The 23,028-nt window shown below is 43.5% G+C and overlaps 1 protein-coding gene across 3 annotated transcripts; it reads right to left on the bottom strand.

The window, feature by feature from the left end:
* Positions 1-326: 326 nt before the first annotated feature.
* Positions 327-18,134, bottom strand: LOC141509816 (uncharacterized). Of its 3 annotated transcripts, XM_074219616.1 has the most exons (6): positions 18,026-18,134; positions 12,812-13,132; positions 10,972-11,060; positions 5,681-5,807; positions 5,056-5,139; positions 328-3,698 (listed from the first exon to the last, which is right to left on the bottom strand). In XM_074219616.1, exons 2-6 carry the CDS (start codon positions 12,843-12,845, stop codon positions 2,023-2,025), a joined length of 2,010 nt encoding a protein of 669 aa, XP_074075717.1. In that variant the 5' UTR covers positions 12,846-13,132; positions 18,026-18,134; the 3' UTR covers positions 328-2,022. The 3 variants fall into 3 exon arrangements, with proteins under 3 accessions (XP_074075718.1, XP_074075717.1, XP_074075719.1); XM_074219617.1 differs by lacking the exon at positions 10,972-11,060 and having other exon boundaries at positions 327-3,698; XM_074219618.1 differs by lacking the exons at positions 5,681-5,807; positions 10,972-11,060; positions 12,812-13,132; positions 18,026-18,134 and adding an exon at positions 5,578-5,667.
* Positions 18,135-23,028: the final 4,894 nt, after the last annotated feature.

Below are 23,028 nucleotides of genomic sequence, written 5' to 3'. Positions count from 1 at the left end.
TCACTGTATAAAATGAATTGGCGAAGGAAATGGTGACCCACTCCAGTATCTTTGCCAAGAGTGTCCCAACAAGGGGAAGTTAGAAGAATCCCAGTTCCTCAGATGAGGTTTTGCTCTAAGTAGGGAAGTCCTTGTCTAACAGAAGAAAGACTTGTGAAAAGCATATGAATCTAAAAGAAGTAGGGGTGGGGGATTCAGGGGAAAAGGTTGAGGACTAATGGGTTCTAAGTTTTTACTGTGTATTTGCCCACGTCACTGGACTAGAATGGGCAAAAAGCATCTTCAGATCCACCAATTTCATGCTTCCACAGGGTCAGAACAATTCCCAGTCATTTTGAGGATTTCGGTAAAACCACCCCTCCCCTCCACTGGTTCCTTATAATCTCCAAAGACACTGATCCCAAGTCTCTCAGATCTTTTCTGTTTCTCTTCTCTTTCCCTTATAAGAAACAGAATCCAAAAATACCACCCTGGGTATTTCCTCCCCCTTCCTCTCCCCAGGAGCGGGACAATGCGATCTCTGCGGCATCTTCTCGATTCGAACCCTCAAGCAGGACAGGATGACAAGTTATAACAGAACCCATTTAATAACAGAATAGTGCAAGGACAATCACTTGGGCTCTTGAGAGGTAAAGATCTGTCCAGGATTACACAGGTACTACGTTATATAGCCCAGGGATTCAAACCCAGGTCTCCCGATTCCAAGTTGAGTACACTGCCCACTACATCATGCTAAACTTACAGATAAGCCCAGTCTTATTTTTTAAACAACATACAATATCAGACAGTATCACAACCAATTAAACTTGCTTTGCAACTATTTACATTTAAATAAATGAATTTCAATGCAAATAATGTCATAACTTTCCAGTCATTCTCTAAATCTTCCTCAGGACTCTCGCTGACAATTCTTTTGACATAGTTAAGTGTACTCCATTCTTCTGGTTCTGCTTTTTACAGTTTCAATTACTTCATTAAGATCTTTTCAGATTTCTCATTTTGCTTATACTTCTCAAGTTTAGTGACATCATGATGTTTCATCACATTAATGTAAAAGAATATTATTTAACCATTTCCCTGTCGTGGAACTTTAGGTTACTTCCATTTAAAAAAAATTAAAATAATCCTGCTATGGAAATCTCTGACAATTTTGAATAACATTTTAAGGTATATTCTCAACCACAGAATGATGACTCAAAGGGATGATTATTTTTGTAATTCTTCATGTGAACTGCCAGAAGCTTTCCCAAAAAAGATTCTTTAAGATGAATAGTCAGAATTCAGACAGGCAGTCTCCATTTTAAGCCATTACCCAACTTGAGGCAAGAAAAGTCACCTTGGGTAATTTCTCTATAATCTTTTATTTACAATTAGAAAGCATTTCAGTGGGTTTACTAGACAGGCAGCAAATGGTAGTGGAAAATGTTATACCTGGAGTCAGGAAGACCTGGATTCAAATCCTCCACCCTTTTATTGCTTTGCAAAGATGGGCAAATATTATTTACTGTCTCAGTTTCCTCATTTGTAATACAGGAATATCCGTAATAGCTTCCTCCCAGATAGGTTTTGAAGCTCCAATGAAATAATGAATGTAAAGTGCATTACAAGCTTTAAAACCCTGAATGTCAGCTATTAAACAGATTTTATTAAAAATCTTCAAGTATCTGAGGAAGAATGACCTACATAATCTTCATTGCGTTGATTGGGCTTATCCCTAGTATAAATTACCTAATGTTTCTTAAAGGTTAAACTTAAGCTGAATCTTTCCTAACTTATTGCATTCATAGGATTTCTTTTTCCTTTACATGATAGTTTTTTCCCACATTCATAGTATCACAGATAAATGCCTGGAATGAATCTTAGTGGTTCTCTACAATACCACTTGTGAGGGTTGAAAAACAAAAACAAAAAATAACCTCTTTTTTATGAATGAAAGAAGGAAAGCCCCAGAGTGTTTGCCCCCATGTCACAGATTGAAAACAGCAGAGCTGGAATCTGAATCCACACCTTCAGACTCCAGGTTCAGCCATCTTTCCACGATATTCTACATTCATTCCTTTTGTGTAGTTTCTCTCCACTATGAAGTCTCTGGTGATGAATAAAAGAAGACCCGTGAGTGAAGGCTTTTCCACACTCACCACATTCAAAGCATTTCTCTCCAGTGTGAATCCTCTTATGTTCAGTAAGGTTTCCTCTCTGGCTGAAAGCCTTCCCACATTCGTTACATTCATAGGGTTTCTCTCCAGTATGAACTCTCTGATGATTAATAAAGGTTGTTTTGTGGCTGAAGGCTCTCCCACATTCATTACATTTGTAGGGTTTTTCTCCAGCATGAATTCTCTGATGTTCAGTAAGGTGACCCTTCTTGCTGAAGGCTTTCCCGCACTCACTACATTCATAGGGTTTCTCTCCAGTATGAATTCTCTGATGGAGTGTAAGGTTGGAGTTTTTGCTAAAGGCCTTCCCACATTCATTACATATATAGGGTTTCTTTCCAGCATGAATTCTCTGATGTTCATTAAAATGTCCTCTCTGGCTAAAGGCTTTTCCACATTCAGGACACTTATAAGGTTTTTCTCCAGTATGAATTCTCTGATGGAGAGTAAGATTTGAATTCTTGCTAAAAGTTTTCCCACATTCACTACACTCATAGGGCTTTTCTCCTGTATGAATTCTCTGATGATAAATAAAGGATGTCCTATGGCTGAATTCTTTTCCACATTCATTACATTTATAGGGTTTATCACCATCATGCATTATTTGATGTTCAGTAAGATGTCCTCTCTGGCTGAAAGCTTTCCCACATTCATTACATTCAAAAGGCTTTTCTCCAGTATGAATTCTTTTATGTTCATTAAGATTTCCTCTCTGGCTGAAGGTTTTCCCACAGTCATTACATTTATAAGGTTTTTCTCCAGCATGAATCCTCTGATGTTCAATAAGATGTCCTTTCTGGCTAAAGGTTTTCCCGCATTCATTACACTCAAAGGGTTTCTCTCCAGTATGAATTCTTTTATGTAGGGTAAGATTTGATTTCTGGCTAAATGCTTTTCCACATTCATTACATTCAAAGGGTTTTTCTCCAGTATGAATTCTCTGATGAAGAGTAAGGCATGAATTGTTGCTAAAGGTTTTCCCACAATCATTACATTCAAAGCGTTTCTCTCCAGGATGAACTGTTTTATTAAGGTTTACATTATGGTTGAAAGCTTTCCCATATTCACTGTATGCAAAGGGTTTCTCTTTTGAATTTATCATCTGATACTGAATAAGCCCTGAGTGGTAACCAAGAGGTTTAGAAAGATTCTTCCCCAAGATGGTTTTGTTACATTTAATTAGATCTGAAAATTCTTTAATGCTCTTTCCAAGGATATCATAACTGTGAAGACTTCTTCCTGAATGAACTCTCTGTTGTGGAACAAGGATTGACCCAAGTTGAAAATCTCTCCCAAATGTATCATATTCAAGGACACTTGCCTCATTTAGAGTTTTTCTGAGAGCAATTGTTACTTGTTTGGATTGTTTCTCCTCATCTTTCTGATTCTCTAACATTATATCATGTTCCCAAACTTTTCCCATATCAGAATTCCAGTTACCACCAGCCTTTGTCATTTTTTGTTTAGGTGACATTCCCATGAAAATGCCTCTCTTTGGAGCTAGGTTTCTGGTTTTACATAAAGATTCCTGACTGATGGAATCTGAAAAACAAAACAAAACAAAACCCAAAAAATGTCACCATCAACTTCTATTCTCCCCTTGATATAAGTTGGGTAATGTAATATCTATGTGGGTTTGTCTTAGGTTGCACAGCTTTACTTGAAAAGTCTTGGCTTGTCTTTAATGTTGTGCTTCAGGGATCTATATTTTGGCCCTATCCTGTTCAAAACTGTCATCAACACACTTCTGATAAAAAATATAAGATGTATATACCCTTATTCATTTCTTACTGATGTACAGATGTGAGAGACAGCCAAAACTTTGTGTTTTTAATGTAATATTTAAAACCTCAAAAGGCCAGAATTGGGAAAAAATAAGGTGCAATTTAACAAGAATGAATTTCAAGTTTTGTAGTTATGTTCAAAATATTAATTTTTTTCGTACAAGCTTGGGGACCTCAGTTTTGATGTTTGAAAGACATGAAATTTTATTTTAACACAGATGTATATCATTAAAAAATGATGTGGTGCCCCAAATTAATAAAGTTTTTTGTCTGTATTAATAGAGATATATAGTGTCCAGAGTATAACAAGTACTAGCCTCTTTTTTCTTGATTCTATGCTAGGCTATACTGAGAGACCTATGTCAGAACTTGGTAAAACAATTTTGGAGAGACATTAATAAACAGCAATGAATTCAAAGAGATTCTAACAACATGCTGAAAGATATGGGAACAACATAGTGAATTTTATAAAGAATGGTTGAAAGGTTTGAAGAGAACTTGGAGAACAAAAGATTTGAAGTGCTGGTTAAAAATGGACAAAGGCTAGGAAAGGTTGAAGGAAATTAAGATTTAAGAAAAGATCCTTGGATTTGGATCAAGGGGAGGAAGGAAACATGACTGTTTATGAAAGTGTAGACCAAAGAGTCAGAAAACCATAGTTTAAAACAAGGTTGACACTAAGACGTGACGATTAGAGTCAAAGTCTGAGTCTCAGACTCCTTATCCATAAAATAGTGATAAGAACATTTAAGTTATGATGTTTATAAGGCATTACTGATGTAAACATAAGAAAAATCACTTTGGCAGCTCTGGGGAGGATGGATGGGCATGGGGGTCTCAAGGCAGGGAGATCAATTAGGAGGGCAAGAGGTAATAAGGGATTGTATTAAGGTATGAGTAGAACAAAGGGGTTTGATGGGATCCAGTTTATAGGAGAATGGGCAAGAGTCAAAGGGAGAAGGGCATCGTCCTTCAAGGGAGAGCTAGCAGGATAGTATCAGGTTTTCTGAATAACCCTGGAAAGATGATAGTCCAATATTTCAAAGATGCTCCCTTCTAAGCAAACAACATTTTAGATTATGAAGGCTATGGTCTCTCTGGCTTTACTCACTCACCTGAAAGAATGCCTCCTTCTGACATCCACGGCACTTCTCCACGTTCCAACAGTAGGATTACCGCTGGCATGGAAACTGGAAGCCCTGCTCAAAGGGGAATGAAAAAGAAAGGGATGAGGTCAAACAATGATCCAAGAATTCAATCCTAACCTCACTTTCTCTTCTGGGAAAAGAGATATGCTAGGAAGTCCCTGTCAGTGGTACAATGGACTTATGAAGAATGTTCTATTCTCAGGAAGTTTGGCAAATAATTCCCAGAGCTGCCTTGTGAAAGCAGAAAGAAAATTGGTTTGTCTGTGATTTGATATTTGCCAAAGGAAAATTGTTCATGTACTTACATCGTACTTCAGAGGCAATCTCTGACCTAAGGGAACAGAGAGCAAGCATGATCTAATCTTTGGGTCAGTACAATGAAGCTGCTCATTGATAATTCTATACAACAAAGACCTTTTGCCTTCCAACAGAAACACACTCTCTCAGACCTTAATTTAGGAATCTTTTTCCATTATGTCTTCTACATACCAAGCCAACATGTTGTTTAAGCTCTTCAGACTTTAGCAAATGAAGATGCAAAGATGCTCCAATGAATAAGTTCTGAGGCATGAAGAAAGCTGTCCGTCCTTACCAAGGTAGACAAAGTTCTTGTAGTTCTCCAGCATCACATCCCTGAATAGATTCTTTTGGGAAGAGTTCAGTTGGCCCCATTCTTCCTGGGTGAATTCTACAGCCACATCCCTGAATGTCAATGGTTCCTGAAACAAAAGATCCTGCTCAGTCCAGGATCACCTCTCACAGGTACAATGGGTATAGGGCAGGGAGTTGATAGGACACAGAGAGAAAACAATTACCAGATCCTGGACTTGTCAAGGATGAGAATAAGGCTACAGGCCTCACTCTGAACTATTCTGTAGCCTGTGGCAAACACTTTTAATTCTCAAGTGAGGCCTCACCCTTATTTTATGGCTAAACTATGTATCAATACAGTCAAAATACATCTTAAATAAGTAACACACATTTAAATTTCTAATCCTAACCTTTAACTAGACACATCATGTTGGTCAAATTTAGGACAGAATTCGGGGAACAAGCACCAAAGTCCCTGAAGTTCCCACCTCCAGCTCCAGATGCGAGCATGCTCCCTCTTCCAAAATACTATTTCCTTTATCCAGTTATTGACAGGGCAAAATTCCTAGCCCCTGCTCTAATGGCTCCTTTAAATATTTATCAATAGGCATTTCCTACATGGAAGGCACTAACAGATCCTGAAAAGATCAAGTCCAAACTTGATTCCCTCATGTAGCTGATAATCAAGTAAAAGGGAATGGTACATTCAGAAATAATGGCATATTAAATAATTACATTACATATAAGACCAGTAACATGCAAAATAAGTGCTCTGGCAGTGGGGAAGAGGGAATGAAAGAAGGTTTCATGGAAGCGTTGATATCCATGCTTTAGAGGGCAGTCATTATTATTAAAGGTAGAAAGGCAAGGGGCAAGAGAAGGAAAGGGATAGGGAAACATATGTGAGGTTCACAGGAAGGACAGTTTGGCTGGCTCTCCAGCATGGAAGCTAGCATTTGGTTTTATTAGAACAGATAACAATAGAGGGATCAGAGAAGAGGCTGCCGGTGGTGGCCGAGAGGGCCGAGGCAGTTGAGAACAGAGAGGCCTATTTTCTTCCTCCTCACCCACTTATGTGGATCCACGAGGACTTAGATGAATTTTCCAGATGGAAGACAGACTGCATTAAGGGAGATTACCAAATCTTAGAAAAGAAATGGAAATAAGGGTGACTATAATAGATCATTTTATTTCTTTTACTAAAAAACAGCTAAGTGGTAGAGTGGATAGAGCACTGGACCTGGGCTACTAGACCAGTCACTTTGCCTCTATTTGTCTCCATCCCTGGGTTGTGAGGAGCAGAGGAGACAATCTTTGTGTAAATAATCTGTCCCATCCCTTCCTCTTTCCAAATTTAAGAACCCCCCCCCCCAAAAAAACCCCCGAAAGACCTTAAAAAATCATACCCTCATAGATAGCTCCAGAATGGGTCAGATTGGCCCTACCTCTACGAAACAGCTTCTTTTGTTTGGATCAATAGCTTCTTAAGAGTTCGAAACTGTTATCATTAGTTCATCAAAGTCTTCTTTTCTAGGAAACTATTTCCTCATTTTTCCTCACATAGTCATATTCAGATGGTTAACAGTCTCTACCACGTCCTCTTGGTTTCTAATTTTCAGCTTCCATAAAAAGAACTACTATATATATATATATATTTTTTTTTTTTATGCATATGAGATACCTTCCTCTTTCTCCATTTTCTTTTGTGTGTAGTTCTATATTAGCTGGGCTCATGGTTAGTAACTTGGGCAGAATCCAAATCAGGGATCCTCAGGGACCTGGGGTTTGTGAATTTTAAAAACTTTCTTATAATTATATTTCAATATAATGTTTCCTTTATAAGCAAAGAGGAGTCGAATTTTGGGTATAAGGGACAGCAAACGCAAAGTCTGGAAGTTGGGAGGTGGAGTATCTTGGGTGAGTCTCCTCAGGAAAAACATCGGGGGGGGGGAGGAGGTGGTAGTGGTGGTGGTAGTGGTGGTGGAAGGAGACTGGAGAGACAGGTGGATGAGAATGGCTTGGGAAAGCCAAAGAGAGGCCTGTACATGAAGTTCTAGAGATAACAGGGAGCCAGTGGAGCTGATCAGACTGGCACATGAGGAAGCTTGGAGAGTCCTGGTGCAGCAGTCTGGACTTCAGGAGGTGAGGGCCAGCTCTGGGAAGCAGCAATGTGAGAGGAGAAAGGGGGAGCTATGAGAGACTGTGACAAGGTGAGAGTTTAGATACTGGGGCGGGGGGTTGAAAATGAGGAGTCAGGGATAACATCTGGGTTGAGACAATAGTGATGCCCTTAAAAATAACAGGAAAATTAGGACTAGGGGAGGGATTGGTGGTAAGAATAGGAGGTTCAGTTTGGGACATGTCTACCAGACATCTAGTTGTAGAGGCCAGATTGGAGGTCAGGAGAGAGAGGTTGGACAAATAATCTGAAAACTGACCCAACCCCTCCCTAAAGCAATTTGAATTTTGCAAGAAAAATTAAGTAACTGGAAAGCAATCTGGAACTATGCCCACACAGTTTCAACCTATGCATCATGTAATGTTACAGCCTGTTTCCAATACCCACTTCATTCATTTCCTTTTTATGTCCTTTCTTCCTAATAGACTTGTAGAACTGGAGCCTTTGGGGGTGAGACAATATCATCAATTGTATTATATTGACACAGCTCAACCATGAGCAATCAATACTATCTCAGTATGAAGGTCTTTCTTTTATTTCTGGAAAAAGGGTTTTGTAGTTGTATAATTCCATAAAATATAAATTGTATCAGTAGCGGAATTCCTAAATATGTAATTATTTTTAATTTTTTTTTTTCAGTGTACAAAAATTTCTCTGCCTCCCCCCACCCCTTCATGTCTAGAATTTTTGGTGGGAGTAGAGTATTTTAAAAGGGAAAAGAGAACCTAGATATTCAGAAAAAATGTACCCAAGATACTAGATAATTAGAAGTACCTATAAAGGAAATAATTCTGAGCTACCTGGCTTAGGCACAATCATGAGGAATGACCCTAGGTCTAGGGAACCATAATTAGATCAGTTTAGAAATAAGAGGGAAGATATTAGTAAAGCAAGTAATAACATCATCATCGTCATCATCATCATCATCATTAACCACTATCAGTTGTACTGGGCTTGAAGGTTAACGGTTAGGTAATCAGAGAACATTTATTCAGGGCTTTACGTGCCAGACACTGCATTGAACACTGAGGATACAAATAAAAAGCCCAAACATGGCTTTTCTCACAGCCTTTCTCACATTCTAATGGGGGAGAGAAAGTAATTAGGTAAAGAGAAGATCAGATACAGAGAGACAAGTTGAGGAGTTGAGAGAAAAGCAGTGAGGGGACCGCCGCAGGGTGGGATTTCAGCAAATCCAGAAGGCAGCCAGGAAGACCACCAAATGGAAGTATTGGGGATAACCAGGACAAAAGCATGAAGATGGGAGACGGGGTGCTGGGGGCTCCAGTCTGGAGATCAGACATGGGATGTGTGGAAGGGAGCAAAGGGCAGGACTTGGAAAGGAGGAAGGGGCCCAGCTAATCTGAGCTCTCTGTTTACCAAGAGGATCTCACCCGGTCCTCACACAACTTTAAGAAAGGCACTGCCATTTTACAGCTGCCCCCTTATCACCTCTCCTGACAGGATCTCTGGGAGTTCAGATTCAAACCCAAGAGCTCATGCCTACTTCTTCCGAGCCTGATACCTCTGCAACTCCTGGGGAAGTCAGTCTGCTCATCTCTGGAGCTCCCAGCCTAGGCCCATCCCAGATGACTGGTGTGGGAGTCAATGCAAATGCCACTCTAAGGGCTGGCTGTGCTGTTCAAATGCCAAACATACAAAAGACTGTTTTATGGAGAACTCACACAAGACAAGTGCTAGGGTCAGAAGTCACACAAGAACACTTTCAAGGTCTCTCTGCACAACCCTGAACAACAGACTGTGTAGCCTGGGAGACCCTGGCCTGGACCCCTGGCAGGATACCCTCATAAGAGAGGAGTTGGGCAGAACTGAAGCAGCTCAAAGATCCCAAGTGTTCCCATGGACCATTTGTGCCTGACCTGTGGCAAAGCATCCCAATCTCTTATCTGGATGATCAGCCCCAGTTGGACACCCTGTATGTACCCTGTTCTCTAACACAGTGATGTCCTTCTTGGTCCCAAGAGTATTCCTCCTTCTATACTCATCCTCCAGCGCCAGATGAAGACATAGGGCAAACAGGATGCTGGGACTTGCCAGGGTCACATAGCCAGCAAGGTCTGAGGCCAGGAGCCTCTCCCCTCCTTCCGCACCTCTTGTCACTGGGTCATGAACTGCTAGGAGGAAGCACGTCCCTGCCCCCTGTCCTCAAGGGCCCTCCAGAGATGCTGGGTGAAAGGGGAAGCATCTGTCCAGGAACATGGTGAAAGGGAGTGGAGGCTGTGCATGTGGGAGGTCCAGGCGCGTCCAGACGGCATGAAGGCCCCTCAGAACCTGCTGAGGGGCTTCTCTGTGCCCCTCCGGGCCAGCCCCACATAGACCTCCTCTCTCCCTGGGTGGTCTTGTCTGCCATCCATCCTCCCCAGGCCTAGGCTCAGTGGCCACACAGGCCTGAACTGAGACCTCAGCACCCAGAGGTCTGAATAATGATAATAGTGTTGAACATCAACAGAAGGTTTTAGGGTTTGCTAAGCACTTGACAAATATTATCTCATTCGATCCTCATATCTACCCTAGAAGGTCGGGTGCTGTCATTATCCCCATTTTATAGGTGAGAGAACAAAGGAAGACAGAGGTGAAGTGACTGGCCCAGGGTCACACAGCCAGGAAGTTTAAGGCAGAATCTGAACTCAGATCTTCCTGCTTCCTAGGTTAGCACTCTATGCTCCACCAGAGTTTCAAACCGCCCCCACCCCTCAGGATGGTCTGAGTCAGATTAAAATGGAAGTGGGAAATCTTTGACAAAAAAATAAAACTATCATAGAATGAGCTTTTTCTAGTCCATTTATGAGTTTGCCCTCCTTGACTAAGTAAATAACAGGGACGAGAGGAATTGCTACAAAAGTCCAAGCAACCTGGGTCTGAGACCCTGTCTGCCAGCCCTAGGTCTGTCCCTCACACTGCATTCCCTTTGGGCCCAATGAGGGAGTTGGAAGAGATGATTCCTAAGCATCTAGGGACTCTAAGGCAATGACATTATCTGTTGAAGAGAGCAGGGTCTTGGAAAGAAAGCCACTCCTGGGCCTTGGCCCCAAAAGAGGACTTGGACAGCAGAAACAAAAGACAAGGGGAAGATGTGGCCACAAACAACTCACCTGGAAGTTGGCCGGCCCACCTTTCTCCTCCTTCTCCTCTTCCTCCTTTGCCCTTTCTCTGGGAAGGCTGGGATTGTGAAAAGATGGGGCTACAGGAGAAAAAGGAGTGATGAAGACCGTGTTGTGGGGGAAATCTCTAGAAAACAGTCCCTGCCAACAGAGACTGGGGGGGGGGGTCACTCCAGAAGAGGAATTGGGACATGGGGCAAGGCGGGGTGCTGTCCATAGTCCTGGCCCTCTGAGTTATCATTCTACTATCAGATGGGCGGTGTGGTGTGTGGACAAGGGCCCAGAAACCAGGCCCCCACAGATCTGGATCCTCACCCGGCTCTGCTACTGACCAGAAGGCAGTTGGCAAAGACCAACTGATCTGTCCCAGGGAGCTTTGAGGTCCAAATGAGATTATACAAATGGAAGCATTGGACAGTAAGCCCTCCTCCACAATCCCCAGGACTCAGGACTCTGGGGGGAGGCAGAGCAACCTGCCACTTGCCCTAGAAAAGCCAAAAGGGGAACTTGTGTGAGGTGGTTCCCACCAGGCCCAAGTCCAGGCCTGTCCAAGGTGAAGCAGTCAGAAGGTGAACCAGTCTGAGGTGTGAAGCAGAGCCCACTCCAACACCCCCACCCACAGGGATGGGCCATTCAACCCAAAAATAGCTTGGGAAGGCCTTCTGGGGAGGCTGGCAGTCTGACTCCTTAAAGTCTCCTGGGGAGTCCAGCCCAGGAACTGCATCTGTGGGGGGAACTGGTTTCCAGCATGGAGATGCCTTCCTTCAATCCATGTCAAAACCCCACACATGCCTCTTTTTGCCTGATGTACTGAGGGGGAAGCGGTTTGCCGCCAGGCCCTCTCTACAACAGAGGCAGGTAACCTCTAGACTGTGCCTGGGGGAACTGAGTCCCTCTGCTCTCCATGCATCCTTAGCTTCAAGCCACCTCAGAGGTAGAATATAGAGAGAGCTGGAAATGGACCCAAGAAGACTTGAATTCAAATCCTGCCCCAGATACATACTAGATGTGTAACTTTGGGTAAGTCATTGAAAAAAGGTCTCTGCCTCAGTTTCCTCAACTGTAAAACAGAGATGATAAAAAAACAGCACCTCCTTCACAAGGTCACTGTGAAGATCAAATGAGATCAAATACATAAAATGTTCTGTAAGTCCACATTCATGTCAGTGATAATTAATTTCTTATATATCATAGACTTCAGACCCTTGATCAAAGACCTTGATTTTGTTCATCTTTAAAGTTTTAAAAAGTTAAATGGCTTAACTAGTCTTCCTTTTGTAATGCCTTCTCCCCTAGCCACAGCTGCAGAGGGTTCCTGGCCTTGCTGTTCTGGATTCTGCTTGCAGATCCACCTTGAGCTGGCTTGGTATAAGGAAGAAGGATGGTGGAAGATGCTGCTCTAAACTTCATTTCTGTCTAAAGGCTTCCTTGGTCCTCTCAGTCATGAGGTGGAAGGAGGCACGAGTGGTCAAACATGCGAGTGGAAACCCAGGGGTTTGGCCAAATGGCTAAGTTGGAAGGGAGAAGCCCACCTGGGAGCAGGAGGGGTGTGTCACTGGATTTCCTTTGACTCTCTCTTACTACTTTAGTAGAAGATTCTTTTAAAAATGTTGATCCTGGACAACCAGACTGAGGCAAAAGGATGTAGGCAGAGATAAAGCCATATCCTGGGGCAGGGGAGGGATGGGGAACAGAACCCAGAAAGTGTTGGTGTAACTGACCCTCAGATTATATGTATGTTGGGGTCAGGTGGGAAGAGGAATATGTTCCTGTTATGGCCTCCAGTGGCCCCACTGGTGGGCTTCCCCCCGACCCCCCGTGCCATTCTCACCTCTCTCTCCAATCCTGAGAGCCCTGTTCTCCATGGTCACCCCTTTCTTGATGACCCGATTTCAGCCAAGCCCTGTATCCCCAGGCTGTAGGGTCAGAACCCACAGAAGCTCCAGGATTTGCTTGTTCACATTAGTCTCTGCTCAAATGTTCTGATCAAGTCCCAGAGAAGGTACAGCCTTCTCCTATAAGAGAATCCTGTCTTCCCCACTGTCTCTGCCCGGACCTCACCACATCTTCCCAGCCAAGAGCGCTTGCAGACTCTCCCCAAGGGCTGCTGGGGCCACACTCCAACGCAAGGCCCGTAGAGGTGTCACAGACCCTAAAAAAGACAAATGGAGGCATGCTGAGTGTCATTAATTCAACAATCCTTCGACAAAGACCTAAAGCAAACCTCTTATGTGCAGATCCAACAGAAGTGCTTAAAATCAGGGCAGCTAGGTGGAACAGTAGATAGAGCACCAACTCTGGAGTCAGGAGGACCTGAGTTCAAATCCAGACTCAAACACTTAATAATTACCTAGCTGTGTGACCTTGGAAAGTCACAAAACCCTACTGCCTTAAATAAAAGTGCTTAAAATCTCATGCAGGGTTTGGTAGAACTCACTTAGAGAGTCAGAAACAGGTCTAAAATAAAGTCTGTATGACTGTTTATGGGGTGTTTATCTCCAGATATTTCAAAATACATGATTTTACCATCCTATCCACGCAGATGACAAATCTCTTGCTTTAGAAAATCTCTATCAGCTCCTGAATCAGTTTAATGATCATCTCATTGACAACTCAGGCCCAGGCTCCTCCTAAAACAAACACTGCAAATGATCTGGTGGAATTTTCATTGAAAGTCCCAAATAAGAGTCCAACTCAGAAGATCCATAATACAAGTTTCTCTTTCTCCTCAAACCAACTCTTCTCCTCAGCTTTCTTAGCTCTGTTCACAGCCTTTAGATATAGTTAATCAGTTGCCAAATCTTGTGTTTTTCCACTCCCAGAGCTTTTGCATACTTTTCTTTCCCTGCTCAACCAGCTACCATCCCAGGTTAGGAAGTAGGTCTTCTCCTTGACCCTTTTTACCTTTCCAGGCTATTTACCCTTGACTCCTCTCCACAAATTCAATTCAATGAGGAAGATCTTTGCTCTTTTTTTTTTGCACAAACAAGGTAATGAGGTTAAGTGACTCACCCAAGGTCACACAGCTAAGTAGTTATTTATTAAGTGTCTGAGGCTGTATTCGAACTCAGGTCCTCCTGACTCCAGGGCCGGTGCTCCTATCCACTTAGCTGCCCCTGATCTTTGCTCTTCCTCTAACAGATATTCCATCCTCCCACTCTGAGAGTTTCTATTGGCAATCTCCCTTACCTGGACTGTTCATTCTCCTGATCTCTATTTTCTGGCTTTCTTCAAGTCTCCTAACTAAAAATCCCACCTTCTACAAAAAGTCTTTCCTGGGGTCCCACTTAATTCAAGGCCTTTTGATTCATTTCTAAAATACAGAGAACTGAGTCAAATGTATAAGAATACAAGTAATTCCCCAATTGATAAAATGGGCAAAGGGTATGAACAGGCAGTTTTCAGATAAGAAATTAAAGTTCTCTATAGTTATATGAAAAAGTACTCTATAATTTGGAAGTACGCCCAAAGGGCAACAGAAATGTGCATATCCTTTAATCCAGCAATACCACTACTGGGTCTATACCCTGAAGAGATGATGAAAAAGGGTAAAAACATCACTTGTACAAAAATATTCATAGCAGCCCTGTTTGTGGTGGCAAAGAATTGGAAATCAAGTAAATGTCCTTCAATTGAGGAATGGCTTACCAAACTGTGGTATATGTATGTCATGGAACACTATCGTTCTATTAGAAACCAGGAGGGGGGCGGCTAGGTGGCGCAGTGGATAAAACACAAGCCCTGGAGTCAAGGAGTACCTGGGTTCAAATCTGGGCAGACACTTAATAATTACCTAGCTGTGTGGCCTTGGGCAAGCCACTTAACCCCGTTTGCCTTGCAAAAACCTAAAAAAAACCAAAACAAACAAACAAAAAAACCCCAGGAGGGACAGGATTTCAGGGAAGCCTGGAGTGATTTGCATGAACTGATGCTGAGGGAGATGAGCAGAACCAGAATATTGTACACCCTAACAGCTACATGGGGGTGATGATCAATCTTGATGGACTCACTCATTCCATCAGTGCAACAATCAGAGACAATTTGGGGCTATCTTCAATGGAGAATACCATCTGTATCCAGAGAAAGAACCATGGAGTTTGAACAAAGACCAAGAACTATTACCTTCAATTTAAAAAAAAAATGCATTATCTCATTATGTAATGTTGCTATCTCTTATACTTTATTTTTCTTCCTTAAGGATATGATTTCTCTCTCATCACATTCAACTGAGATCAATGTATATCATGGAAATAATGTAAAGACTAACAGAATGCCTTCTGTGGGGGATGGGAAGCAAGAAGGGGGGGGGGATGGCAAAACTTGAAATAAATATCTTTTTTTAAAAAATGAAGGCCAGTAAACTGGAGCTTTCTCTTCTTCCCTCCATCACCCTTGTCCTTGCCAAGGCCAACACGCCTATATCTCCCTGGTCCTCTTGTCAAGGTTGCTCCTCCTCAGTCAGTCAATAAACACAAATACCTGCCAGGTGCCAAACTGAGTTAAGTCCTGGGGATTGGGAGAAAGGGAAAGGCAGGCCCTGCTCCCAGTGTCCAGGGGCAAAGCCCACCAGAATCAGAGAGTCCAGTCAAGTCACAGGCAGCCAGGGGAGGTTCTCCAAGCGAGGACAGGCTCTAGAATTAAGGAGGAGAGGGCCTGGGGGAGGTTTGTCCTTGGCCTTCATGTCCTCTTCTCAGGCTCTCCTCTAGCCCTTAGCAATCTGCCTCCCAACCTCCTCCTTCAACAGCCCTCTCCAAAATTATCAACAACCTTACCGCAAAGTCCATGGGCTTTTCTTGGTCCCCAAGCTTCTTGATGCCTTTACCACAATTATTGCTGTGGATCCCCTTCTCCTCTCTCAGGTTTTGTGACACTGCTCTCTTGGTTCTCCTTGCTCATCTGAATACTCTTTTTTAAGGCTGCTTGGCTGAACCTCCATCCTGAGGACCTTGTGGGAGCTTATGAGATTCTATCCTAGGCCCTCCACTCTTTCTAGACTATCTCATCAACTCTCATGGATTTGATTTACTAAAAATTTGTTGTGTATAGAAATTGAGTTATAATTTTATCTTTTAATTTTAAACTAGAAGCATTAATTTCTATAACATTAATTATGTATGTATAACAAGAAAGGTTATGTGCACAAAACATATTTCTATGAATTATATCTTATACACACAGACATGTATATATCATACACACAGAATCACAAATGTGTGCTTCTAACAGACATAAACATACATACACACATGAACAAGCACATATGTAAATGCACACACACCCTTTCTTTAGTTCCCTGGCTGCTGGTACCTTCTTCTCCTTAAAACAATCTTACATCCAGGTGTATACTGTTTCCCTTACTAGAGTTCTAGCTCCTCCAGCAATGTCTAACTCCCTTGTGTCCTTGTTCAATGTCTAAGCTGGGTAGGAGTTTAATAAATCAGCAGGAACCCCATCCTGAATCTCAGCATTTGCTATCAAACCCCTTGGATAACTGACAAAGAGCGTTGCAAGTCCATGCTGGGCCTAATCTAACAAGGTTCCAGGGACATGATCTTTGAGAACTTTTGGGTCATGCCACAATGAAGAACCAAAGTGGAAAGGTAATGATAAACAAAAAATTATCTTCTGTCCTTTTGTACATTTGCGTATACATTTTTTGCATGTATATAAAATTGTATGCAAATATATCCAAGAATGTATATATTTATTTATTTTTTATTTCTTGCAAGGCAATGGGGTTAAGTGACTTGCCCAAGGCCACACGGCTAGGTCATTATTAAGTGTCTGAGACCGGATTTGAACTCAGGTCCTCCTGACTCCAGGGCTGTTGCTCTGTCCACTGTGCCAACTAGCCACCCCTGTATACATTTAATTAAAAAAATGCTTTTTGGTTCTTCAGACCAGTGAGATTTCATCAGTGTGGTAGAATTCTGTAAGGACACTGCATCCGTTAATATAGAAGGGGAACTCGCTTATCATTACCTAAGAGAGCAGCCTAGGCCACCGAGAGGTCGGAAAACTTGCCCACAAGCCCCCTTTGAGGCCAAGTCATTTGTGACGTTTACGCTAGGCCTCTCCGTCGTCATCTGCCCATACAATTTTGCTTGGATGCCAGTAGGCTGCACACTGATGAAGAAGTCCTCTTCGAAGGAAAGGCTTCTGATCTGGAGATCTGAAGGCTGTTATCAAGAACTTGGGAACCTCCATATTATTCTGGGGGAAATCCATGCAAATCTCTATTGGAAGGGGGTGGCTAGGTGGCGCCGTGGACAGAGCACCGGCCCTGGAGTCAGGAGGACCTGGGTTCCAATCCGGTCTCAGACACTTAATAATGACCTAGCCGTGTGGCCTTGGGCCAGCCACTTAACCCCCTTGCAAAAACAAAAATCTCTATTGGAGCAAGAGCTTGCACCGGGCTTGGTAGGAAGCGCAGCCACACCATGGAACAATCATGTCTGTGTTTTTCTTAGGTTCTGCACGGTGATTATGAAGTGTCTGAGGCCGGCTTTGAAAGGTCTTGGTGTCCAAGACTGCCTGGGGGTGGGGTGGGGTGGCACCAGGTGCCCTTGGCACCAGAGCAGCCAAGGGGCGCATTCAGGACAGCTGGGGGACTGGGGGGAAAGCAGGGAGCTCAGGAGGGGCCAAAGAGGAGTCCATGAAGAGGGCTCCCGGGGTCCTGCAGGAGCGGGGATGGGGGCTCCGGGGCCCCCTTGTGCCCCCCTCATCACAGGCTCTCCTCCCCCCCTCAGCTGCCACCCCCAGGCCCCAGGCTCTTCTCCGCTAGCTGCGGCCCCGGGGAGCCCGGCCCCCGCCCCCAGCCCCCCCCGGGCCCCCCGACCCCCACGCCCAGCCTCCTCTCGGCAGACCCCCCTTGCTACAAGCGCCCGGGGCGCGCCCCCCGCGCAGGCGCACTCGGCTCGCCCAGCCCCCGCCCCGCGGGTCGAGGACAAAGCGCCGGCGGAGCCGCCCCGGACCGGCCGGGGCCGGCAGCGGAGGAGGGCGGCGGCCAGCAGGCGGCCGGGCCGGGCCCCCCGCCCCCACTCACCGGCCCCGGGTGCCACCGCCGCGCCCGTCCGAACGCCGCTCGCCGGGACGGCCACAATGAGCCTCGGAGCCGGCCGGCCACCGATGGCGGAACGCCGCCCCCGGCCTGTGCGCCTGCGCACCGCGGGGCGGGCCCGAACTACAGCTCCCGGCGGGCCGTGCGGGCGGGGCGGGGCGGGGCGCGGGGCGGGGCGCGGGGCGGGGCGGGCGGTGGGCCGGGCCAGAGCCCCCCCCCGGGGCCCCCGCGGTGCCCGGGAGGAGGCGGAGGCCGAGCGGCGCCTGCGCGGCTCTGCTCGAGGGCGGGCTCCCGGGCTCCCGGGCTCCTCCGCGCGCCGCCATCTTCCACCGCGAGGCCTTCTCCCTTCTTCTCGGCGCCCGCCCGCAGGGCCCCGAACCCCGAGGCCCGGCCCGGCCGGGAGGAGCCGCGGGCAGCCCGGGCCGGAAGAGAGGCGCGACGGCCGCGGCGCCGAGCTGTGCAGGAGCCCGGGGCGCGGGGAGCAGCGGAGGCCGCGGGGCCGCTCGGGGCCTCCATGACCAGCGGGGCCGGGCCCCGGGCACGGAGCAGAAGGAAGAAAGTCCGCCTCAACCCGATCAGCAACGGAGACCGGATGGGCCCCCCGCGCCCCAAAGTAGCCAGGGGTCTGTGTCCCTGCTGCTTTGCGCATGCTCGGGGGGGGGGGCTGTTCTTGCTCAGCAGTCCGAGGAGTGGGCGGGAAAAGCTTGGCTGGGGACCCCAGCCAGTGACTGGCACCAAGGGAGGACCAGCCTCTCAGAGCGCCCGTAGCACCCAGCCGTTGTCTTATGTTCTACATAATTATGTTTTATTTTTTCCTCAAGGATATGATTTTTCTCTCAACACATTCAGTTTTGGTTAATGTATAGCATGGAAACAATGTAAAGATTGTCAGACTGGGGGAAAATTGTAAAATTCAGAACGTTACAAAAAATGATAGGTAGAAGCTACTATTGTGTATAATTGAAAAACAAGATATATTAAAAAAAAGCAAAGAAAAAAGATGCTATCCATCTAAAGAGAAACAAATGATAGGAGAAAATAAGCAGGGTATGGTCTTTTATATGTGTGTGTGTGTGGGACTATAGAATTTATACGTACACACACACATACATGTATATATGTGTGTATATATATCTCAAAACAATTGTAGGGGTGGTTAGGTGGTGCAGTGGATAGAGCACCAGCCTTGGAGTCAGGAGGACCTGAGTTCAAATGTGCCCTCAGACACTTAATAATGACCTAGCTGTGTGGCCTTGGACAAGCCACTTAACCCCATTGCCTTGCAAAAACCTTAAAAACAAATCTTAATTGTAGCCTTTTTGGGGAGTGATTAAAGTAAAAAGTTCAGAGCAGAGAACAAGAGGAAACTACAAGAAAGCAAAGAAAAGCTGGACAGATTTGAAAAAATACATATTTTATAGGTTTCCTTGAAATGTAAATTTATTGTTTTATATTGAATCCTCTCTTATGATCTGCTATGGACATGACAATTTTTTTCTTTTCTCATTTTGTATTTAAGTACAAAATAAAATTTATATTAAAAAAACAAACAAAAAAGTTTATTTGGAATGTAACTTATTTAGAGTTTCATCATCCTGAGTTCAAATCTTGACTTCAGATACTTAATAGTTCTGTGACCTTGGGCAAATCTTTTAACCTTGTTTGCCTCAGTTTCCTCATCTCCACTTCAGTGTCAAAAAACTCCAAAAGGGGTCACAAAGAATGGAATACAACTGAAATGATTGAACAACAACACCACATATAAAATTTTATATTCATGGGCAAGACATAGGCCTAATAAGAATAACTTGTTAAAAATAGAACAAACATTTCAGAGGGCATAGTGGAAAGGTAGGGTTGAGTTACAATGTTAGAATGGGGCTCGTATAAATGACTGAATAAAGACGAAGCGATTGAAACTCCAGAGAATGGAATTTTGGCTTGTCTAGCCTATAATACAGAGGCACAGTGGGTTTATAGGGCTGTAAATGGAGGGAGGTGGGATGGAAATACATATGAGAACACAAGAATTGCTAGAGACTTCATAATAAGTTTGCTGTTTTCAAGTTCGTGTACAATGATCTTTGGGATTCCCTTTGTCCCTTTTCCTAAGCTATTTTTGTGGAGTCTTTTTAAATTATATTGTTTAGGCATTTAAAATTCTCACTCTCAATTCAATCCCCCTTCTCCCTTTAATCTACCCCTGCCTTTCCAATTCCAGCAAGTGAGAACTAAAAACAAAATTCCCTGTTATAAAAAATAAAAACAAATTTCCACATTGGCCATGCATCCTTCACCTCTCTGTTAGGAGGTAGATAGCATGTTCCATCCTTATTCCTCTAGAATCCTAGTATATCATTACATTGATAGGGATTCCTAATTCTTAGTCATTTGTCTTTACCATATAATTGTCCTGTAAATTGGTTCTGTTCACTCTGCATCAGTTCATAAAAGTCAACCCAGGTTTCTCTGAATCCATCCCCTTCATCACTTCTAACATAATAGTGTTCTATTGCTTTTTACCTTTGTTAACACATTTCCAAATTGATGAGTACAACCTTAACTTCGATTTGCCATTACAAAAAGAGCTCTTCTATTTTTGTCCTTAGAGACTGTTGTCTTAGGATTAATGCCTCTGTTCACTTACTCTCTCACTCTCTTTGCTATCTTTTCTCCTTTCCTTCCCGTTTCCCTGTTTAGTGAGATGTCTTTCAGTACCCAACTGTATATGTATTCTTCCCTTCTTTGATCACCTGATGAGAATGAGTGTCAAAATGTTAGCTGCTTGGGGTAGCTAAGTGGTGCAGTGGATGGAGCCCTAGCCCTGGAGTCAGGAGGACCTGAGTTCAAATATGGTCTCAGACACTTAATAATTACCTAACTGTGTGACCTTGGGCAAGTCACTTAACCCTATTGCCTTAAATAAAAAAAGTTAGCTGCTCTCACCTTTATTTGAATAGTTTTCTACTTATACATCTCAATTATGGGAGAAAATTTTCTGAACCTTCTGTTTATACTTCAAAGTTTCTAGTACATTAACGTTTTTTTTTTTTTCTCATTGTAGGATAATACACAGGCTTTTGGGATAAGTTATTATTCACTGGAAGCCTATATTCTTCGCTGGATCTGGGATCTCTTCTTTCCCTAGTAACCTGGACTAAACATGTCCAAAATGAGCTCATTATATTTCCTCCAAATCCCTGTAGTTTTCCTGTTCACTGTCAAAGGTAATACCATCCTCCCAGTGTCTCAGGTTTGCAACCTATGAAGTTTGTGGTGTCATGTGTTCCAGGCTAAGAGCTATGAAGGGTTAACACAGAAATAGCTATGTGCTTTAACAAGCAAGATGTACTTCAGAGCTTAGATAAGGGAGTAGCTGCATGTCTGAGCTAACAAGATGTATTCCCAGGCTCAGATAGATAGCGCATTCTGAGATAATTACCTTCTGCACTCTGCTTATCAAAACACTGTTTGGTTCTCAAAACAATCTTCACTCTGTTTATCAAAACACTGTTTGGTTCTCAAAACAATCACCTAAGACATACACAAGCTATGCATGTGAAAAAAAATGCTTGCTAAAACGCTTATGTAATTGGTTACATAAATGTAGAGTATAAAAGTATGTATCCTGTGATCAATAAACGAACCAGCTTATGCATCATATTGGTGACGGCACTGAGTTCCCTCCTAGCGGATTTAACAGATGTTGGTGGAAGTTTTACTTTTGGGATTACTTTCAGGGGGTTATTAGTGAAGTCTATTTTTACCTTGCCCTTTGGGTCTAAGATATAGACAATTTTCTTTTATGATTTCTTGAAATATGTCTAGGTTCTTTCTATTTTGGGGGGGAGGTCATGACTTTTAGGTAGCACAGTGATTCTTACATTTTCTTTTCTTGAATGTTTCACATGTCAATTGTTTTCCCTATGGATTTTTTTGTTTAGTTTTTTTGTTTAGTTTTTTAATTTTGCAAGGCAAATGGGGTTAAGTGGCTTACCCAAGGCCACACAGCTAGGTCATTATTAAGTGTCTGAGACCACATTTGAACCCAGGTACTTCTGACTACAGGGCCGGTGCTTTATCCACTACGCCACCTAGCCGCCCTAGTTTTCTTTTTTTTTAAGTATTTCTTGTATCATTGAGTCATTAACTTTTATTTGTTCTAAGTATCAGGTAGTATATCTGCTGTATATATGAGTATATTGCTTAGGCAAAATTTTATGTTTCAGTTGCCCTCCTTATGTGAATTCCCTTTCCAATTCTTTTTCATTTTTTTCCTCCAGTACTTCCATTTCTTTTATTTAAAAAATTAAAAACCCTTGTTTTCTTTCTTTCAGGAATTCTATTTGAATTTATTCCCAAGCTGTTTGCTGATAGCTCTTTTGAAATTATTGTGTTCTGGGTTTTTGTCTTGTGCATCTCTGTCATCACAATGGATTTTCACAGTAAAATTCTTTTTCTTTGCATGTTTTCTAGCCTTTTTCTTCAGTTTATACTTTATGTTATGTTCTGCTACACTTGTGGAGGGAATGTCTGAGGTGGTATTGTTGGTGTTTTCTTGGAGGTGTTGGAGTAATGTATTATACCAGGATCTTGATGGGGACCTGTAAGCTTTCAGTGCTCCCATAGTAGTCTTATTCAGGTTCAAATCTGACATTGGTCCTCTGATCTGAGCTTTCCAAGTTCCTTACCTGGGATGTGTCTGGGCAGCATGCCTGTGGACTTACTCTATTTGAAATCTCAGTGGATTTCTACTGGATTCAGTCACCATCAGTCAGCTGGAAAATTCTGCTAGTTCAGAATAACAGAACTGAAGATTCCCCTTTGGGCTGAGATCCCTATCCTAGCCATTCCTCTTCAGACTTCAGAATAAGCTGCTCTACAATCGGGGTCCAAGCCCCATAGTGCTGCTTGCTTCTGAACATGCACTGCTTACCTGGAAACACCACACCTCAAGGCAGGTCTCTCTCTCTCTCTCTCAGTCTGCA

This window comes from Macrotis lagotis, chromosome 1 (assembly GCF_037893015.1).
Source record: "Macrotis lagotis isolate mMagLag1 chromosome 1, bilby.v1.9.chrom.fasta, whole genome shotgun sequence".
NCBI classification, from domain to species: Eukaryota; Metazoa; Chordata; class Mammalia; order Peramelemorphia; family Peramelidae; genus Macrotis; species Macrotis lagotis.
Note: the sequence above shows the minus strand (reverse complement) of the source record. Positions and strands in the feature narration are given on the sequence as shown.

Coding starts and splice junctions, on each gene's coding strand:
- LOC141509816 (XM_074219616.1), bottom strand. CDS start 12,845: ATGGAGAACAGGGCTCTCAGGATTGGAGAGAGAG. Junction 11,061..12,811: donor TCTCAGGATTGGAGAGAGAG/GTGAGAATGGCA, acceptor TTTCTCCTGTAG/CCCCATCTTTTCACAATCCC. Junction 3,699..5,055: donor AGAAGGAGGCATTCTTTCAG/GTGAGTGAGTAA, acceptor TTTGTTTTTCAG/ATTCCATCAGTCAGGAATCT.